Source organism: Mesocricetus auratus, unplaced genomic scaffold (genome assembly GCF_017639785.1).
Source record: "Mesocricetus auratus isolate SY011 unplaced genomic scaffold, BCM_Maur_2.0 Super-Scaffold_100019, whole genome shotgun sequence".
In the NCBI taxonomy this organism is placed as follows: Eukaryota; Metazoa; Chordata; class Mammalia; order Rodentia; family Cricetidae; genus Mesocricetus; species Mesocricetus auratus.
The window spans coordinates 10,741,022-10,762,336 of NW_024429200.1; the positions used below are offsets into that span (position 1 = coordinate 10,741,022).

Consider the following 21,315-nt stretch of genomic DNA (forward strand, 5'->3'; position numbering starts at 1 on the left):
GACAGAATGGCAGAAGGAGGTGTGTTTGGAGCCATTTTGGATGTTGTAGTTTCAATCAGAAATTTATTTAACAGTTTTTTACAAAATTCAAGTAATCATCTCAAAGAACAGTTTTAAAAATCAAACATTCTAATTTAATAACAACCCAAAGACGAGTAATTTGGTACTGACATGCTACAGAATTATGGTAGGAAAGTATCAAAATTTTTCGCTTTTCCATAAATTATGTTTTGTAAAGGCAGAAATTTCATTTGTACAGGGAAAGCACTGTAGTTCATACCCACAGTACTCTCAGATCTGAGCCAGTGTGTTTGAGGCAACTTTGTTGACACTGTCAGTAAGATGGTCTGTGTTTTGTGCTCCAAGCCAAGGCTTCAGTGAAGGCACATGGTGCAACATAAGGGAGCACTTCCAGAAACACCTTGGCTTTGTCCTGACCTCCACACATGCACTTTGACATGTATGCAGCTCTACTGTGTACACCCTCCAAACATGCACAAATACACACATTACACACAAACAGACATTTCTTTAAAATGATATAAAGGCAATTTCAGACATATAGGAACTGAAGTAATTTGTTTCTAGTATTATTAACTTTTTTTCAGTCAAAATAAAGTGGTAATGAAAATGTGGATCTACATAAAGGAATAGGATATTGGAAGTAACTAAAACACTATGAAATGTAAAACAAGCTAAGGGCTTGAAATAGGTCTGCTTTGATGAACACTATATCTTAATGTATTGTCATAGTGAGCTACAAGGCATTGCCACCTATTTTATGGCAAAACAATGTGACAATAGACAAGAGTAAGAGATGTAATGGTTGTCTAGTCTAGTTTGTCTAGGAGCAGGAAGCCCAGTGTAGAGGTGGGATGCCTACTAAGGGTATTAAGTCAGAGATGGTTCCCAGTGAGGTTGAGGAATGTTCTTCTAGGACAGCAATTCTCAACCCATGGGTCGTGACCCCCTTGGGTGTCGCATATCAGATATCTTGAGTACCATATATTTATATTGTGGTTCATAACAGAAGTAACAATGAAAATAATTTCATGATTGGGGGGTTAGCAAAACACGAGGAACTGTATTAAAAAGTCACAGCATTAGGAAGTTTGAGAACTACTGCTTTGCCAAGCAGTATATGATGGAATATGTGTGGTGCTGTATTAGTTCCAGTCAGTGATATGAAAAAAAGAGGGTTATGGGGGATATTAATTGGTCACTTAACATATTAATTTTATTTTAAAAGAAGTTTCATAGTGTTGCCTCTTGTTCTTCAGGCCTTTTGGCTATTTGAATCCCCCTGGATAGTGCCTTTTATAAAGACCAGCCCTCACTACACATTAACTCTATTAGTACCTGTTCTTGGACTTGCCTTCCTATAAAACTGTAAACAAATGAGTTTCTATTGATGATAAATTAATTCAATCTAAGGTATATCAGCAGAAACAGACTAGCCAGCATTCTCTTCTCTTAATATGCATTGGAGATCCTTATTAGTTGAGGGATTAAAAAGGCAGGAACATTTAACTAATTGGCTTCTAGTTCCTGTTGGGAAATGGTTGTCCTCACAGAAATACCCCACACTTACCTTTTATATATCCCTGAATGAGAATCTGACAGCCATGGGCACCAACACTCACATATCAGTGAAGGCCTGGGACAGGGAATGAACTCCTGATATTTATATCAGGAGTAATGATGACTGCTGGGCCACTTTGAAGTTAACATATTAGTGAAGGTAAAGTGAGCCACTCTACTCATAGAGGTAATGAATTGATCTTGATTTAGTATCGTGGCAGCAAATGACATTGTATTTCAAATTCATGTTACTCTTGAGTACATTTTGGTGCTTTCATGCCTGTGACAATGGTGAATTGGAAATAGGGAACAGCTAATAGTCCAACCAGGGTACAGCCAACAATGGGCTCACATCCTGTGGAATATAGGTTTGAGTCACACCCTGAAGAGATAACAAGAGCAGATTAAGTACATACTACGGACTGGGTGGGGGGGGATAGAGAAATGACATAGGAAAGAGATGATGGATGAAGAACCCTAGCAGGTCAAGCTTGGCAAATATGGTGCCAACAGGTTTTGCCTTTTACCCGTCTTCCTTGCTAAAAACCATTAGATTAAATTCCTAAAACCAGCCCCCATGGTCTGTTTGTTCCCTTATTTGGCCACTAACTCATTCCTGAGACGAAACACCAAGGTCCAGTAATCAAAATTCATTGCTTGACTAATATGTCCAGTCAGAATTTACCAACTCACCCTAGCACAGATCTCCCCTTTTTGTCCTTAAAATCCCACTCCTGCAGAACAAAAAACAAACAAAAAGCCTGCTTTGTCGCTAGCTGCCTGCCTTTGTATTCTACCTCCCTTTGCCCCTCCCAGGTAGCAAATCTTCATTGTGCTAAGAATTTGGAGTCTGGGTATGTCCTCTACTGACTCTGGCAGAGGTGGGGGGGTGGAGTAGTGGGGGTGCAATGTCTCTTACAATGTGCATAGTTAGCCTTAGAGTGAGTTGCAGAAGCAAGGATTACATACTGTGTGTTCTGCTCACTTTCCTGTGTTTAGGCTTTGGTTGAAATAGTAAGTGGTTACCATCTTGAGACTTCAATAGAAGATTAGACTTACTAGAGGTAAACAGCCTGAAGGATATGTACATCCTATATTAGATGCTTCTTCTGAGCCACTTGGCATAGTTGCTGGCTTCTTTGTTTTCAGCTGTGGTATAGTGAGCAATTTTATGCAGGATTCAGCTCATTTAATTTATATTGCCTTATTTCTGGCTTGTATTATGTGTTTTGTTACCCATCTAATGGGATTACATACTTACAACTCATATCTATATGCCCCAGAAATGTGGGAGAATTGTTTAAGGCTAATGTTTAGCCAGGGAGTAATGGCTCTAGGATGTATTTCAAAAGGCTCCTAAGAAGATTGCTTTGTTAGTTAACTAATTTTTAATCTCTGTGATACCATACCTGAGGAAAAGGAGTGGAGGAAAGACTTAGTTTGGCTCCGTGTTTCGGAGGCACGGCCATTGTCACTTGGCTGTCTTGCTTCTGGACTCATACCTGGTGAAGCAGCAGGTCATCACGCTGGGAGCAGGCAGTGCAAGTGGGCCATTGAGGTGAACAGGAGACAGAAAACATCAGAGAAAAGTTTGGGACAAAATACACCCTTCAAGTCATCCCTTAGTGAAGTGCCTCCTCCAGCCAGGGTTTCCCTCCCAAGGTTTCTAACACCTCTCAGGGAAGCCATCATAATACAGAGCCATCAGGGTCACAAAAGCCTAGGAGCTGGCAACAGTCTTTAACACTTCATACCCAAACCATGCAATTGATTATTAAATGTCTAGCTGCAAACTGGAGAAAATCTGTTTATACTGATTTTACCTGCTAACCTGCTGTCTTTCCTTTGCTTCACGGTTCTTTTATCACGTTCCCATATGAGCTTTCTGGAGCAAGCCTTTCTATACACAGGGAAACTAAGATAGTTATAGATAGAATACGTTAGGAAAATGTGGGCTATGGCTAAAGTCACTGCTTCATCTTTTAAAATAAAATTTTATTTGGATATAGTCATACCCATTCTTTGCTGTGATTGTATCTCTCTCTCCTCTTCCCGTCCCTCCTCCCCCAGAGTCTTGTGCTTGCTAGGCAAGTGCTCTGCCACTGAGCTAAATCCCCAACCTGCCACACCCACTGTTATGTATTGTGTATGAGAGCTTTCATATTGTGAAAGACTTGAGTAGTGTTGAGGAAACTACAAGATACAAAATTCTAAAATATTTATTAATTGATCCTTTTCAGAAACAACAACAAAAAATGCCAAGCCTGTTTCCTAATGCTGCTGTAGCAAGTTAAACTTAAACAACCAGCTTGGCGGCTTAAAAACAGGACAGATTTTTTTTTTCAGATCAGGTTAGGAAGATGACTTGGGCAAAGAGTATGCTATGCAAGCATGAGGACCCGAGTTTGAATCCCCAGAGCCCATGTGGTAGATTAGCATCTGTAACTCTAGTGCCTCCCTGTAGTGAGATGGGAAGCAGAGCCCATGTGGTGGATTAGCATCTGTAACTCTAGTGCCTCCCTGTAGTGAGATGGGAAGCAGAGGCAGGAGAGCCACTGGAGCTCCTGGACTGGCTGGTCAGGCATATGGAGCTGTAAGACAGCAGGGTGCTTCAGACAAGGGGAACGGCAAGGATGGGCATCTCAGGTTTTCCTCTGACCTCCACATGCTTGCTGTGGCATGCATGTGATCATTCTCACACATGACTGTGTGCACACACATCATATAACCCCCCACACAAAACAACTCTGAAAAGCAGTTTCACCGTGGCCAAGACTTGCTCTTTATGGCCGCTCTAGGCCATTTGCTTATTTCTCTAGCTTCAGGAGGCTGCAGGCATCATCATATTGCCTCATGCATCGTTGTCACATCTACTTCCTGTGCCAGACTCCTGCTTTACTCTTAGAAGGATGCTTGTAATTATATTTAGGGCACACCCACTATTCTGGCAGAATCCCTCCCATCTTAATATCTTTACTATAACCACTACAAAGAACTTTGCCATATAAAATAAATTTGTAGGTTCTAGAGACTAATAATACCTGAGTGTCTTTGGAACCTTGAATTTAACTGATCAGTCTTCCCTCTGGTCCTCCAGGTTCACATCTGCCCTACGTGTAAAATACATTCACCCTCTCATAATATCCTCCAAAGACTAAAACCCATGATGTCACCTCTAGCTTGGAAGCCCTAGGTGTCATCATTTAATTGTCAAAACTTAGTATGGGCACTTAGTGTGAAGAGGAGTTCACCTAGTTTCGTAGATTTATAGACCCCTCCATGTGTACTCCCAGATATAGCAGTGAAGTGAACAGAGAATCACACTCAACACTCATTTCCATTGTTGAAGGGAGAAGCATAGAAAGAAAGAAGGAGCTAATAGTGTTAAACATTTTTGAAATCCAACCATGTAAACTTCTTTTAGGCTTAAGGCTTGGGAATAATATTCCCCCATCCCTGTGTGCGTTCGTTCTGCTTGGATGTTTTAGTATTACTGTAGTAGAACTGAGTAGCTGTGAGTAGGTCTTATAGCCTGCAAAACCTAAAATATTTCTTAGGTTACCATTGTTAGAATATACACTTGTTGACAGCAGGAATCTTTGTCTATTGCTTAGTAACATATCCAAGTCTCCAGAATACCACTTGCTGTATAATAAAAATTTACTGTAATGTGAAACACTAAGTAAAGATTAAGGTAACTCAATGGAAGTAAGGGGCAAACTTTTGATACTGCTGAGACAAACCCAGGTTATAGATAAACAAAACATTCAATGATGAAATAGGAGAAATTTTTCTTGGCTTGTGAAAAAGAAATGTACAACTTAAAATAGCATAGCACATTCAAATAAAAGTTGCAATAGAATGACCAGTGCCAAAATACATCTTGGCTAAATTATATTGTTGAGAAAACAAAGAATGCTTGTCCCTTAAACATAGATGTGGTGGTGCATGTCTGGAACCCTAGCACTTTGTAAACTAAAAGAAAAAGACTGAATTCCAAGTCAGCCTGAGTAATACAGCAAGTTCCTGGCTGGCCTGTGCTGCAGCATAATGAATTGGGGGCCAGGGGGAATAGGGGATGGGGGTGGGAAGACACACAGACATCAGAGATAGATACAGACCACTTGACCCAGTCTGATTTTAACCACTCATGACAATTGTAAGTGTCAGAAAAGAAATGGCAATAGTGTCTGCAAAGCTGTAAGCAAAAGAATGAAATTCAAAAGTAATTTGCAAATTGCTAAGCAAGTTGTTTTTCAAATGCAGGGAGAATAATCGGACTTCCAGACTTGAAAGAACTTAGGGATCATAACATCAATGAGAATTTCTTATAATTAAAAATTCAAATTACAGTAATCTTAAAGTTAAGAGTGAATTCTATTATAGGTTATAGAAACTGAGTTAGCACTGAACATTGAGTTTATAAAAATAAGGGTAAACTACACTAGGAATTATTGTTAAAAATTGAATATAAATAATATATAGTTATAAATATTTTTCATAATAATGCAAAAATGTGATAAAATTGAGAGATGGGCAAGCAGAAAAAAGAGATTAATTTTCTTAGGCTACATAAGTCAATTTTTTTGCTGTTTTGTTGCATTTATGTTTTTTTATTAATTTATTTTTTACATTCCAATCCCAGTTCCCCCTCCCTCCTCTCCTCCCGCTCCCCCTCCCCTGGGCAGTTCCACCTCCCATCTGCCTCCCATAGGAAGTCTACTAAGTCTGTCCCACCATCTCGTTGAGGCAGGACCAAGGCACCTCTCACTCCCATACCCGTGTCTAGGCTGGACACTAAGTCAGTTTGTGAATTAGTGTTAGATCTTGGACCCACTGCCAGTGACCTCATATGTTATCCCAGTCACACCATTGTCACCTATATTAAGGGAATCTAGTTCGGTTTTATGCAGGTTCCTCATTTGTCAGACCTGAGTCAGTGATCTCTCACTAGCTCAGGTAAGCTGGTTCTGTGGGTTTCCCTATCGTGGTCTTGACTCCTTTGTTCATATTGTCCTCCTTCCTCACTTTGATTGTACTCCAGGAGCTTGGCCCACTGGTTAGTTGTGGATTTCTGCAACTGCTTCCATCTGTTTCTGGAAGAGGGTTCTAGCTTCTCTGGGGTTGTGGATTATAGGCTGGGTATCTTTTGCTTTATGCCTGGTATCCACTCATAAGTGAGTACATACTATATTTGTCTTTCTGGTTTTGGGCTACCTCACTCAGGATGTTTTTTTTTTTTTTTCTAATTCTGTTCATTTGACTGAGAATTTTAGGATGTCATTGTTTTCTTACTGCTGAGTAGTACTCCATTGTGTAAATAACTGTACCACATTTTCTTTATCCATTCTTCAGTTGAGGGACATCTAGGTTGTTTCCAAGATCTGGCTATTACAAATAATATTGCTATGAACATAGTTGAGCAAATGTCCTTGTGGTATGAATGTGCCTCCTTTGGATATATGCCCAGTCGTGATATTGCAGGGTCTTGAGGTAGGTTGATCCCTAATTTTCTGAGAAATTGTCATACTGATTTCCACAGCAACTGTACAAGTTTGCACTCACACTAGCAATGGAGGAGAGTTCCCACCTTTCCACATCCTCTCCAGCATAAGCTGTCATTGGTGTTTTTGATCTTAGCCATTTTGACAGGTGTAAGATAGAATCTCAGAGTGTTTTTGATTTGCATTTCCCTGATGACTAAGGATGTTGAGCATCTCCTTAAGTGTCTTTCTGCCATTTGAGATTGTTCTGTTGAGTATTCTCTGTTTAGATCTGTACCTCATTTTTTAATCGTATTATTTGTTAGTTTGATATTTAATTTCTTGAGTTCTTTGTATATCTTAGAGATCAGCCCTCTTTTAAATGTGGGGTTGGTGAAGATCTTTTCCCATTCTGTAGGAAGCCGTTTTGTCTTGTTGACTGTGTCCTTTGCTTCTCAGTTTCAGGAGGGCCCAATTATTAATTGTTGCTCTCAGTGTCTGTGCTCCTGGTGTTCTATTTAAGAAGTGGTCCCCTTTGCCTGTGCACTCAAATGTATTTCCCACTTTCTCTTCTATGAGGTTTAGTGTGGATGGATTTATATTGAGGTCTTTGATCCATTTGGACTTGAGTTTAGTGCATGGCGATAGATAGGGATCTATTTGCATTCTTTTACAGTGAAGTTATACCAGCACCATTTGTTGAATATGACTTCTCTTTTCCATTTTATATTTTTAGCTTCTTTGTCAAAAATCAGATGGTCACAGGTGTGAGGATTAATATCAGGGTCTTCTATTCGATTCCATTGGTAAACCTGTCTGTTTTTATGTCAATACCAAGCTTTTTTCATTACTATAGCTCTATAGATGAGTTTGAAGTCAGGGATGGTGATGCCTCCAGATGATCCTTTATTTTACAGAATTGTTTTTGCTATCTTGGCTTTTTTGTTTTTCCATATGAAGTTGAGTATTGTTCTTTCAAGGTCTGTGAAGAATTGTGCTGGGATTTTTATGGGTATTGCATTGAATCTGTACATTACTTTTGGGTAGGATTGCCATTTTGTCTATGTTGATCCTACTTATCCAAGAGCATGGGAGATCTTTCCATTTTCTAATATCTTCTTTAATTTCTTTCTTTAAAGACTTGAAGTTCTTGTCATACAGGTCTTTCATTTGTTTGGTTAAAATTAGCCCGAGATATTTTGTTATTGGGCTATTGTACAGGGTGATATTTCTCTGATTTCCTTCTCAGCCCATTTGTCATCTGCTTATAGGAGGGCTACTGATTTTTTTTTTGAGTTAATCTTGTATCCTGCTATATTACTGAAGGTGTTTTATCAGTTATAGGAACTCTCTGTAGAATTTTTGGGGTCGCTTATGTATGCAGTCATATCTTCAGCAAATAGCGAGAATTTGACCTCTTCTTTTCTAATCTGTACTCCTTTGATCTCCTTTTGTTGTCGTATTGCTATAACTAGAACTTTGAGTACTTAGTTGGATAGATATGGAGAGAGTGAACAGTCTTGTCTTGTTCCTAATTTCAGTGGAATCTCTTTTGAGTTTTTTTCCATTTAGTTTGATGTTGACTGTTGGGGTACTGTATATTGCCTTTATTATGCTTAGGTATGTTCCTTGTATCCCTATTCTCTCATGAAGAGGTGATGAATTTTGTTGAAGGGTTTTTCAGCATCTAGTGACATGATCATGTGGTTTTTTTCTTTCAATTTGTTTATTTGGTGGATTACATTGAATGGATTTTCGTATATTGAACCATCCATGCATCTCTGGGATGAATCTTACTTGGTCATGGTGTTTTCTAATGTGTTCTTGAATTCGGTTTGCCAGTATTTTATTGAGTATTTTTGCAACTTTGTTCATGAGGGAAATTGACCTGCAATTCTCTTTCTTAGTTGTGTCTTTGTGTGATTTGGGTATCAGAGTAACTGTATCCTCATAAAAAGAGTTAGTCAATGTTCCTTCTGTTTCTATTATGTGGAATAATGTGAGGAGTATTGGTATTAGATCTTCTTTGAACATCTGATAGAATTCTGCATTGAATCCATCTGGGCCTGGGCTTTTTTTGTTTGGGAGACTATTGATAACTGTTCCTATTTCCTTATGAGCTATAGGTGTATTTAAGTTGTTTATCTGTTCTTGATTTAATTTGGTATGTGGTGCTTATCTAGAAAATTGTCCATCTCCTTAAAATTTTCCAATTTTGTGGATTACATGTTTTTGAAGTATGACCTAGTGATTCTCTGAATTTCCTCAGTGTCTGTTGTTATGTCCCCCTTTTGTTTATGATTTTGTTAATTTGTTAGATATTCTGTCTCTGTCTTTTGGTTAGTTTGGATGAAGGTTTGTCTATTTTGTTGAATTTCTCAAAGAACCACCATTTTGTCTCATTGATTCTTTGCACTGTTTTCTGTGTTTCCATTTTATTGATTTCAGCCCTCAATTTGACTATTTCTTGACATTTACTCCTTCTGGGTGAGTTTGGTTCTTTTTGTTCTAGCGCTTTCAGTTGTTCTGTTAATTCACTAGTGTGGGGGCTTTTCCAGTTTCTTTATGTAGGCATTTAGTGTCATGAACTTTCCTCTTAGCACTGCTATAGTTGTGTGGTCATTTTCATTACATTTTAGGAAGTCTTTTATTTCTTTCTTTATGTCTGCCTTGACCTAGTAGTGGTTCAGTTGATCATTGTTCAATTTCCATGTTTGTGGGCTTTCTGAAATTAATGTTGCCGTTGAATTCTAACTTTAAGCTGTTGTGATATGATAGGGTACAGGGGTTTATTCCAATTTTTTTGTATCTTTTGAGGTTTGTTTTGTTACTACTCGAGTATGTGATCTATTTTTGAGGAGGTTCTGTGAGGTGCTGAAAAGAAAGTATATTCTTTTGTGTTTGGGTGGAATGTTCTATAGATGTCTGTTAAGTCCATTTGAATCATCACTTCTGTTTTTTCCCTTATTTCTCTGTTAAGCTTCTGTCTGGTAGATTTCTCGAGCGGTGAGAGTGGAGTTTAAGTCTCCCATTATTAGTGTGTGGGGCTTGATTTGTGATTTAAACTTTATTAACATTTCATTTACAAATGCAGGAACCCTTGTGTTTGGGGCACAGACGTTCAGAATTGAGATTTCCTCTTGATGGATTTTTCCTGTGATGAATATAAAATGATCTTTTTTATCTTTTTTGGCTGATTTTAGTTTGAAGTCTATTTTGTTAGATATTAGAATAGCCACACCAGCTTATTTCTTTGGTCGATTTGATTGGAAAATTTTTTCCCAACCCTTTACTCTGTCTGTGAATTTGAAGTGTGTTTCTTGTATGCAGCAGAAGGATGGATTCTGTTTTCGTATCCAGTCTGTTAGCCTGTGTCTTTTTATAGGTCAATTGAGACCATTTATATTAATAGATATTAATGACTAGTGATTGCTAGTTCCTCTTATTTTTGTTTTTGGTGATGGCATTGTGTGTTCAATTCCTTTCTTTGGGGTTTGCTGCTGTAAGCTCGTCTCATCTATTTCCTGTGTTCTTGTGGACATAGGTTATTTCCTTGGGTTGGCATTTTCCTTTTGGTACTTTTTGTATGGTTGGATTTGTGGATAGGTATGTTTAGATTTGGTTTTATCATGGAATATCTTGTTTTTTCCATCTATGGTTATTGAAAACTTTGTCGGGTAAATTAGTCTGGGCTGGCATCTGTGGTCCCTTAGTGTCTGCATAACATCAGAGAAGTCAGGTCTAATTCTGATAGCTCTGCCTTTATATGTTACCTGGCCTTTCTCCTTTTCAGCTCTTAGTATTCTTTCTTTATTCTGTATGTTTATTGTTTTGATTTTTATGTGGTGAGGAGACTTTTTTCTTTTAGTTCAGTCTATTTGATGTTCTTTAAGCCTCTTGTGTTTTCATAGGCATGCCCTTCTTTAGGTTGGGGAAGTGTTCTTCTATGATTTTGTTGAATATATTTTCTGTGTCTTTGAGTTGGACTTCTCCTCCTTCTATCTCCCTATTATTCTTAGGTTTGGTTTTTTTCATGGTGTCCCAGATTTCCTGCATGTTTTGTGTTAAGGATTTGTTGGATTTAAAATTTTCTTTGACGAATCTATTTCCTTCAAGTTATTTTCAGTGCCTGAAATGCCCTCTTCTACCTCTTGTATTTTGTTGTCTATGTTTGCATTTGTGGTTCCTGATTGTTTACCCAGATTTTCCATTTCCGAAATTCCCTTAATTTGTGTTTTCTTTATTGCCTCCATTTTAGATTTCAAGTCTTGAATTGTTTCCTTCACTTGTTTGATTGCCTATTCTTGGTTTTCTTTAAGGGATTTGTTGATATCTTCCAATTTTTTGTTTGTCTTTTCCATTTTTTAAGAGAATTTTTCATTTCCTCTTTAAAGGCCTCAGTCATCCTATTTTTTAGGTTGTTTCCTCTGCTTCTTTTATACTGGGATGTACAGGTCTTGCTGTTGTAGTTTCTAGTGGTACCGTGTTGTTCTTTATATTGTTGAGTGTGTTCTTACCTTGTCTACACATCTCTTCCTCTAATTGATACAGGTGAGCTTGTGCTTCACGGGTTCTCTCTTTCTCCAATTGCTATAGTTGGGGGCTGTGGCTCTGTTGCCTGTTCCTTCAGGTACAAGTAGAGCAGAGCTTCCAGTGAATGTTCTTCCTGGTGGAAGTGGTCACTCCTTGCAGTGCACGAGGGGCTATAGCTCTAGTGTACACTCCTTCCTTTGGATGTGTAGATGGGGCTGAAAGTCCAGTTACGATGTAGTAGTGGGGTATTTCCAACTGAAAAATGGCAGTAAATGCTGGCTGGGACACAGGTGCTCTTTCCCAGAGGAACTTTTTGCTATAGCTTCTGGAAGCTACTGCTAGAAACCAATACTGTTGTTTTACCCAGTAATCAGTCCTTGCTCCTGGGCCTGAAGCTCGATCATTCCTCTGATGCTGCTCACAGGTCCGAGTCTAGTGGCTCCCTTGCTGCTGCTCCGGGCCTACTTCTGCTGCTGCTGCTTGGGGTCTAAAACTTGAACTTCCCTCTGACGCTGCTTCCCAGGTCTCATAAGTTAGTTTTTTATCTAAAATTTATGGCAATGACAAAAAGAGCTAAAGGTAAAAAGTATAAATCTGCATTTCAGAAAGAAAGCACAACACTTAGCAGAGCACAGTATCTCTAGCTCCCCTCAGGAAGGTAGCCTACTAAAATATAGTGAACATTAACTGAGGTTAAGTTGAAAACTCAGTTCTTTAGTTCCTCCCTTGTATCGAGAGTGCTCAGTAACAACATAGAACCTACAGATAGTATATTCAATGATGTAGAACATTCCCATCATTGTGAAAAGTCTCTTGGAGAACATTGCCTTATAAAGAACAAATGCAGAATTCAAAATAAGGTTGCTATACAGAATGATTGGATGTGATTAACCCTCAATGTAGTCTGTTAAAAGAGATACAGAGGTCAAATACACCAGCTGTGGTGATGGACCTCTCTAATCTTAGCACTTAAGAAGTGTAGGCAAGAAGATTGCAGATTCAAGACCAGCCTGGGCTGTATAGAGGAACATGTCTCAAAATACCCCAGCAGCAGGAGAAGCAACAAATAAAACAAAACCCCAACAAACTGTTAGATATTGTGATCTCTGAAAAACACAAAATAAAATCTGAATGTAGAAGAATAGGCAAAAACATAGGAGCCAAATAACTCTAAAAGAAGCTCAAGCCATGCTGTTAGTATTAGGAAACTGGTTTCTGTGTAAAAAAAAGTTTTGAATGAGACAAAAGAAGTACTTTCTGATTATGAAAAATGAGGATACATGGTAGTGAATTATTTAATCATTTAATAGATGATCAAAGGATATAAGCCAAAAGCACAATAAATTCAAATGGAAGCAAAAATATTATCAATTTCATTATACAAAAAATAAAAGCACATAAAATTTTAAAATAATTTATTAATATTAATATTTATAAAATTGTATCTTTATAATAGAAAGGGTACATTTACATGTATTTATGGAATAATTAAAAATATTCTGTATGCATTTAGGCCCTGAAAACCTTTAATTTCAGAAAATGGAAATAAAGTGGAAAATTTATTTTCTCATTACAGTGTAATCAGACTGTAAATTTATTTAGAAAATGAAAGGACAATGAATAATAAAGCTGTGCTCAAACATTTCATACTTATTAGCCTATACGTTATGTAATAAATGTGTGGTTGAGGGCTTTCTATAGTTGACAATAGGATCTAGTTGACAGACAGATGTCCCTGAAAGTTTCGAGAACTAAGTGTGCATGCTACAGAATCAGAGAAAGGACATCAGAACTTCTTCAGCAGCTGTTGTCTCGACCATCTCATAAGCACTAGATGCACTCAGGATGCACCGTTCATAGCAGCCGTGCCAGGCACAGCAGCAGCTTTTGACTCAAGACCTTACCCTCCTGTGCTTTGCCTGCTAGTAAATTCAAGTTTGCCTGGTTCTGTCTGTGCTCTAGCTGTAGTCTGGAAACCCGGAGTCAGTTTCCTAATCAGAAATGGACAGCAATGACAGGGGTCTGGTTAGAAGTTTCCTACCCGTAGTACCCACTTCAGTGAGAAAAACAGTGAAGCCCATGAAGTAATGTTTCACTTACGAAATTAGAAAAAAGTGTAAATAAGCAAAAGGAAGAAATTACTAATGATGAATCAGAAACTATGAAATTGTTATACGGAAAACTAATATAAATCAAAGAACTATTTTTTAGATGGCTGAAATAAGCTTAATCAGGAAAAGAAATACCGCATAAAATTAGAACAAAAGAGGAATAATGAGAAATACTTAAGAAGTAAAGAAATTAGTTTTGGAATATTTTACAAACTTTAATACAAATAAGTTTGGAACGTGTTTGATAGAAGTGAGTTTCTATAAAAATAAAATTAGCAAAATTGTCTCTAGAAGAGACAAACCTATTTTTGTTGTTTTTGAGAGGAAAAATGTGATTTAATGGTGCAGTTTCAGTACTTGAAGCTTAACATATGGTTTGACAATAATATAAAATCCCCAATCAAAATGGACATACTCCAGGTTTTACGTCATTTTTAAAGCTGTAGTTATTAATGCTTTCTTAGCTTCTTTCTGAAATTCACTTTGAGAAAAAGCAACATTCCAAAATTCAACTTCAGGTTCTGTCAGTTTCTGTTTTATTATGATAAGGAAACCAAAACACCTTTTCTCCATACTCCATGTTATTTTTATTCTTATACGTTAATTTACCTATCTGAAACTTTATAGCCTCTGGATGATTTATAGTAGGTAGGGCTACAGACTGTAACTATAGAAATGAATTCCTTTTAACAGGTGTTTTGTTTTGCTTTGAAACAGAGTCTCACTGTAGTTCTGGCTGGCTGGCTGGCTGGTCTGGAACTCATTTTGTAGATCGTGCTCATCTTGAGCTCAGATCTGCCTGCCTTTGCCTCCCAGCTACTAGGATTAAAGGTATGAGCCACCACCCTCAGTTTTGCTTAAAACTTTTATATTTGGGTGGTAGCTCTCACCTTTAGTCCCAACACTCAGGAGGCAGAAGCAGGTGGATCTCTGTGAGTTTGAGGTCAGCCTGGTCTACAGAGTGAGTTCCAGGACACTCAGGGATATACAGAAGAGACCCTGTCTTGTAAATAAAAAACATTATAAAAATCATATTTTAGCCACATAGGTAGTACACATCTCTAGTTCTAACAGAAAGGAAGACTGTGAATTTGAATCTACCCTTGGCTACACAGTGAGATTATAATAGATTATAATATTTCATATCTGCAAGACAGTATTTCTAGTAAAAGCATCTTACATTTGCAAATAAAATTCATCACAATAAGGAAGTTTCTATCAATTTTTAAATTATAGGTGTATATGGATGTGTGGGCATACACATGAAATAGTACGTTTATGGAGGTCAGAGGGCAACTTTCTTAAGTAAGCTATCTCCTTCCACCATGTGAATCCCAGGGATTGAACTCAATTGAACCTACCTCTTATCAATTCCTTAACACATGGAATTCCTTTCATGCACTGTCTTGGGTTACTATTTAAAGGAAAAAACTTGATGGTTATATATCCAAAGAGTATTTGTCAAAATTCAATGCCTGTCTTTTTTAAAAAGTTGAGAAACGGAAAGAGGTGAAGAATGCGTTGACAATTAAAGTATGTCATAAACTTGAAGCTGGGGATATAGCTCAGTGGTAAAGTGAGTTCAGAGTCCTAGGCCTGATCCCCTAAGTGTCAGTATTACAGTTAGTTTATTGGGAAGCATTAAGCAGGATAAAATTCCTAATATTACCATTCTTTTAGAATATTAACTAGTACAGTTAGTTGGTAAGAAGAAATAGACTGTTGTTTTGAAAAGAAAGTAGCAAAGACCTAGAAAGTTTCTCGTTATATTATTAAGTAAAATAAGGAAAGGTTAACATTCCAGGGTGAGCATTTTAATAAATCTCATTGTTGTGATTAGTGTTAGTAACTTCCTTACTAAGAAGCACCAGTTACTTCCAGTTAAGTGGCATTGAAGGGTTGAAAGGAGAGGAGAGACAAGTGTTATATTTATTTTTCATATTTTAATATTTAGAAAATTTTGTTAAATTAATTACTTTTATAATTTAAAGAGTAAACAGTGAGTGGACTCTCAGTTTTTCATATTTTTTTGCTACTGATGTCCTTACGGATTGAGTCGTTTGTGGCATTTTAGATTATATGAGAGGAGTTGAGCAAGGGCAGGGAGTTTGATTGCCAGGTTGGGAGTAGTATAGACGCATGGAGGACATGAGAAGGAAGGATGGATAGCTAACTGCCTTTTAAAAGTATGATGTGGAATTGTGTCTGCCTATTTCTAAAGCTTGGCAGAAAGAGCTGAAGTCGTTGGTGGTGTTCAGTTTAGGAACCTGTGGCTGAGAAGCAGGTAAAAGAGAATGAATGAGAGTATTATATGTTAATTTCATATACAATTTTCTCTAGTCTGATGGCTTTTTAGGATTTGGGGAGATTTCAGCCTAGGGCTTTCTATAACATTGTCAGAATTATCACCCTCATGATTGTTTATTATCTGTATTCACAATTTGTATTTTTTCATTTGTTTGTGGTTTTTTTTTCTTCTTTTTTACTCTTTTGGAATATTGGAATTTGTCTTTCAGGGGTAGTTTTTGCTGAACTAGTAGTAGTGGTAAAGTGACTATGAAGTAATTGGTTAGAAGTGGATTCTAGAGAGAGAGCGTTTTGATTAAACTCATGCTAACCAATTTGTCTTTTAGTCTGACAAAGGATATGACTGGAAAGGAAGATGTGTACCGAGGCCCAGCCATCAGGGCTCTCTGCAGAATCACAGATGTAAGTTCTCTGTGTTTTAGTGGGTTACGGAAACAATCGGTAGGTAGCATGAGATCTAGTAGACCTCACGTCGGACTTGGTAAATCTTCAGTGTGAACAAAGGTGACCACAGAGAGGGTTTTAACCCCAGTATTTTCCATCAGCTTGTTTTCCTTTTTTTTTTTTTATAGTAGTCAGTTTTTTCCTGTTTGCTTTCATGAACTGTTATACATAGGAAACAAAAAACATTCCATATTTGCTTTTATGGAAACTTTATTGTAGGGCTCAGATCTTTCAGGACCTGAGGAAAACCTTTAACAAGTTACAAAAGTAGAGACTAGGGTATCTGTCAAGGAAATCAGTAGTGAGATTTCCCTTAGTCACAATGGTTGTCCATCACTTAACAGTGATGCAGATACAGATATGTGATTAGTCACCAAAAAGCCGGTAGACTGTCTACCTGGCCCGGGTCATTTGTTTACTCTGGTCTAGTTTGCTCTATATAGAGAGGTGAGATTGTATAGACTGTTAGACTGTTTTTTCTAGAAACTCTGAAATAGAAAAAGGGTCAGGATTACCAAGCAGATTGGCTTAATAGGTGCAGGTTTATGCTATCAGGTATTATGCTATATCTCTGTGTGTTGCAATCTTCTCAAGGTTTATACTTTCTTTTGAGACTGGAACTGTAACTTGCTACATAGCTCAGACTGGCCTTGAAGTCATAATTCTTCTGCCTCAGCTCCTGAGTGCTAAAATTAAAGGTGTCTATCACCATACCTGGTATGCCTTTTATAATTTGATCCAGATCAAATTGAAAATCCTAGAAGAAATAAACAGCTTGGTTTATTTTTGCTATTCTATTATTTTGTTGTGGTTTCCTTTTAGGATTAAATTCTTAGGACTTGGAAATATTATTGCTAGCAAGAAAGTTCTTTTGAATCTCAGTATTGCTCTCAACATGTTTACTCATTTATATCTGTCACTACCCTTCCAGGACAAAAAAACTTTTTTCATGTTAAAGTTTGAAAGAACCTTACTTTCAGAAGATTCCATGCTGAGGGCTTACTATAGTAGGATGTTACATCTTTAATTTCCCATGTCTTAAAATAATCAGAAATTACATTTGATGTGTAGGATTGTTCAAGATGTAGAACTTGCACTTTTCATTTAAAATTATCTAACCATCTTCAAGATTTCAAATGGAGCTTCTGCCCCCATATAGGAATGTCTTCCCCCCCCCTCTCCTTCTCTCCTTCCCTCCCCCCTCTCTTCCTTCCTTTCTTTCTTTCCTTTTGGGGGGAGACAGAGTCTAACTAATTGCTCAGGTTGGCCTTGGACACAGGTGTGTGTATGTGTAGCTTGTACTGGATCATTTGAATTCTTATCTCTAGGATATTATTACTATATACAATCTTTTCTTGCAAAATGAATATTTATACAGAACACATGTGGCCAGTGTTTGTACATTTTTTTGTGGGTAGTAATTTTGCATTAATGGTTTTAACAACTTTTTCTTTTTGAATGTTATTAGGGAACAATGTTGCAAGCTATTGAAAGATATATGAAGCAGGCCATTGTGGATAAAGTCTCCAGTGTATCCAGTTCAGCACTTGTATCTTCCTTAGTAAGTGACTAGGCTGCTATTTGTTTCTTATGCATGGTCTAGTTTCTAGTTAAAAAATAAATTATCACTATTATTCTCTCACAAGAGAAACAGTTAAAAATGTGTGTACATTCTGTTACTTTATCCACGTGTGTTTTATTTGGAAGAACACTGAACAGTTTTATTAGGCAGTAAAACTTAAACTTCCCTCATTTGGAAGCTTTGGGGACCTGAGAGTTGTGTACGCACTGAAGGTGGTGAGTAAGATGAGGCAGTGGACAGGGAAGAAACAGTGCTGGCTTTTACGTTCTTTCTTTGCTCCCCATATGTTTGTCTCTTTGTCCTTAGCTCCCCTTGGCTTCCTGTATCAGTCGTGTCCTGTAAAGTCTCCCTTGCCACTTCTGAATTTCCCTGCAAGAAGTGATCTTTTGTTTCAGTAAATTTTTTTCCTTTTGTCAAAACAAAATTATTCATTATAACTTTACATATTGCATTTTATTAAAATCAAGAAGTATGTGACTAGAGAGACTGCTTGGTTGATGAAATGCTTGCCTGTAAGCATGAGGACTTGAGTTAGAGTCTCAGAACCCACATAAAAAGACACATATGGGACACATGCTTATAATCCCAGCTCTAGAGAGGTGAAGATAGGCAGATTCCTAGAGCTCACCAGCTAGTCAGGCTAGACAGTTGTCAGACCCAGGTCCCGGTGAGAAATCTTGCTTCAAAAACCAAGTTTGACCTCTAGCTTCTGTACTGGGCACACCCATCCCCAACACCCCACCCCCATGAACAAACATACCTACTCACACTTCACACATGCATACAAATCATTAGAGCAGTGAAATCATAGACTGCCTGAATAGGGTGTCGCAGATCAGGTTTCAATTCAAGGAGTATGCTGTACTCTATTTCCTCCAAGCTTTTATTAACATTATTTAAATACCATTCTGTTTGGTGCTTCTGTTTTTTCCCTTTTGTTGCTTTCTTTTGTTTACCTCTTCTATCTCACAAAGTTTCAGATGTCTGTTACTTTGCAAAGAGAGTGAAGAGAAACAATTACAGTTTACAGTTGCGCTAGGAATGGAGACATCATAGCCTCAAAAGCAGCAATATTGTCAGTGTTTGGGAAATGTCTTAGTAATTTTACAAGAAATTTAACTCATGTTTCTCATGTCTAATGATCATACATTATATATTCCTTTTTCTTAATAAGCACATGATGAAGATAAGCTATGATGTGGTTAAACGGTGGATAAATGAAGCCCAAGAAGCTGCATCAAGTGACAATATCATGGTGCAGGTACTGTCTTTGAATCTTGTCATTTTATGTTTCAGGACAAAGTAGTGATTATCCAGCATTAAAGGCAATTTTTTGACGTATTAATCCGCTTATTAGTCATACTATCAAGTAGGTGTCTTACTAATTTTGATTATTTCCATCAGCTTTCAAGTGTTTAGTACAAGATAGATGACCTCCAGTAGGAGTTCAGGGAGGACTCACCTTTCAGTAGTAGATAGACATTTTTTTTTTTTTTTTTTTTTTGGTTTTTCGAGACAGGGTTTCTCTGTATTGTTTTGGAGGCTGTCCTGGAACTCTGTAGACTAGGATGGTCTCAAACTCACAGAGATCTGCCTCCCTCTGCCTCCTGAGTGCTGGGATTAAAGGCGTGCGCCACTGACGCCTGGCTTAGATAGACATTCTTATTCCAAAGGGATTCACAAAACATTCCAGTCTTTTATTTGTGTAATTTGTGTAAAAGGAAACTCCGTTTCTTAGGCATTGATAAACAGACATTTTAAAAATAATAAGTCATGTTTACTATATAAAACATTAAGAAATTTATCAAAAAGATCTTAAGATATTTACTACGTTATTCTGATCAAAATTTTTTAAATTTATTTTTAATTTTAAATTTAGATTAGAAACAAGGTTCTGATCAAATTTTTAACTGGTATCAAATAACACTCTCCTAGCCTATTTTAGGAGATTAATCCTTTGCTAAGATGGTGACAGATTTAAAGCCGCTTGAAGGGACCTTGAACCAGGTATAGTGGCATGTGCTTGTAGTCACAGCTCTCAGGAGGCTGAGGTAGGAAGACCACTTGAGCTCATGAGTTTGAGACCAGCCTGGGGAATACAACAAAACCCTGTTTATAAATAAAGCAGTGAATCTGTGATGCTACAAAACCTTAGGTCTGAGGGTGAGAGCCAGTGTTGAATCCACTAGATCTAGCTTCAGGTTGTATGCAACCGTTTTCTTACTTGTCTACTCTGAATTTACAACTTCTGAAGTAGATTAGACTCTTTCAGTGTTCCCTGGGTTTAATTCCATATAAAAAGATCCTGCATTTTGTTCATTTGACTTGAATATCTTTTTGGAAACTCTTTTGTCCAGTTCCCTGCAGTTGTCCTTCCTGTAGGTGTCTTGTCATCGCCCTCAACTCATGGTGCACGTCTTCTTGTTCCTAGTACCACGCACTGGGAGTGCTTTATCACCTGAGGAAGAATGATCGGCTTGCTGTCTCCAAGATGTTAAATAAGTTCACCAAATGTGGTCTCAAGTCACAGTTTGCATACTGTATGCTGATTCGAATTGCTAGTCGCTTACTGAAAGAAAGTGAGGATGGGTAAGTACCCTAAACTGAGTTGGTTTCAGTTTACAAGTTAATGTACCTTATGTAATTTATTTCCTTTATGAGTATTTTTAGGGAAGCACTAAGTTGACAGATTCGAGTTTGATGTTTTCCAAATTAAAAAGAAATGGAGGTAACACAATTTTTTACCTTAATGTGTATATATGTAGTGATTATTAGTAATATACCTACAAACTGATACTGAACAAAAAATTACTATAGATCATAAGTTGTACAGATTATTGAACATAATGGCTAGGAGGGACATTAAGAATCATCTTGCATGTCTTGTATTTTTATAAGAGAGAATGTTGAAAAACTAAATTGAATGATTTGCCCAAGGTCGCTGTGTAAGTGTGAGTTACACGTGGACTTAGCAGTAATACTCTACTGTAGTAGTCCTAGAGGCTTGGAGGAAGGACAGGAAGGTGGTAGGGATCTTTCTAGGTATAGCAAACTTGGAGCAAAGAAGCATTATCATTCCAAATGGCTGGAGCTTTTCCTTTTTTAATTACATACAGGATCTCTCCAAGTTGGCTACTCTTGCCTCAGCCTCACTAGTGCTGGGATTACAGGTGTGCACTACTACCTGGCCAGTTATGGGTTAGTTTTAAAGTAGATTTCTCATTTGATCTGTTAACACCAAGATCCCTATACTAGTTTAGTAGCAAAGCATTGC

The 21,315-nt window shown here is 37.6% G+C and overlaps 1 protein-coding gene across 2 annotated transcripts in view; it reads left to right on the forward strand.

The window, feature by feature from the left end:
• Positions 1–21,315, forward strand: part of Copg2 (COPI coat complex subunit gamma 2) — a 117,296-nt gene that overhangs the window by 20,195 nt on the left and 75,786 nt on the right. For both annotated transcript variants that reach the window (XM_005086474.4, XM_040728609.1), the window contains 4 exons: positions 16,342–16,417; positions 17,928–18,020; positions 19,216–19,302; positions 20,473–20,630. In XM_005086474.4, coding sequence (XP_005086531.2) covers positions 16,342–16,417; positions 17,928–18,020; positions 19,216–19,302; positions 20,473–20,630 — 414 coding nt within the window. The remainder of the gene's footprint in view (positions 1–16,341; positions 16,418–17,927; positions 18,021–19,215; positions 19,303–20,472; positions 20,631–21,315) is intronic.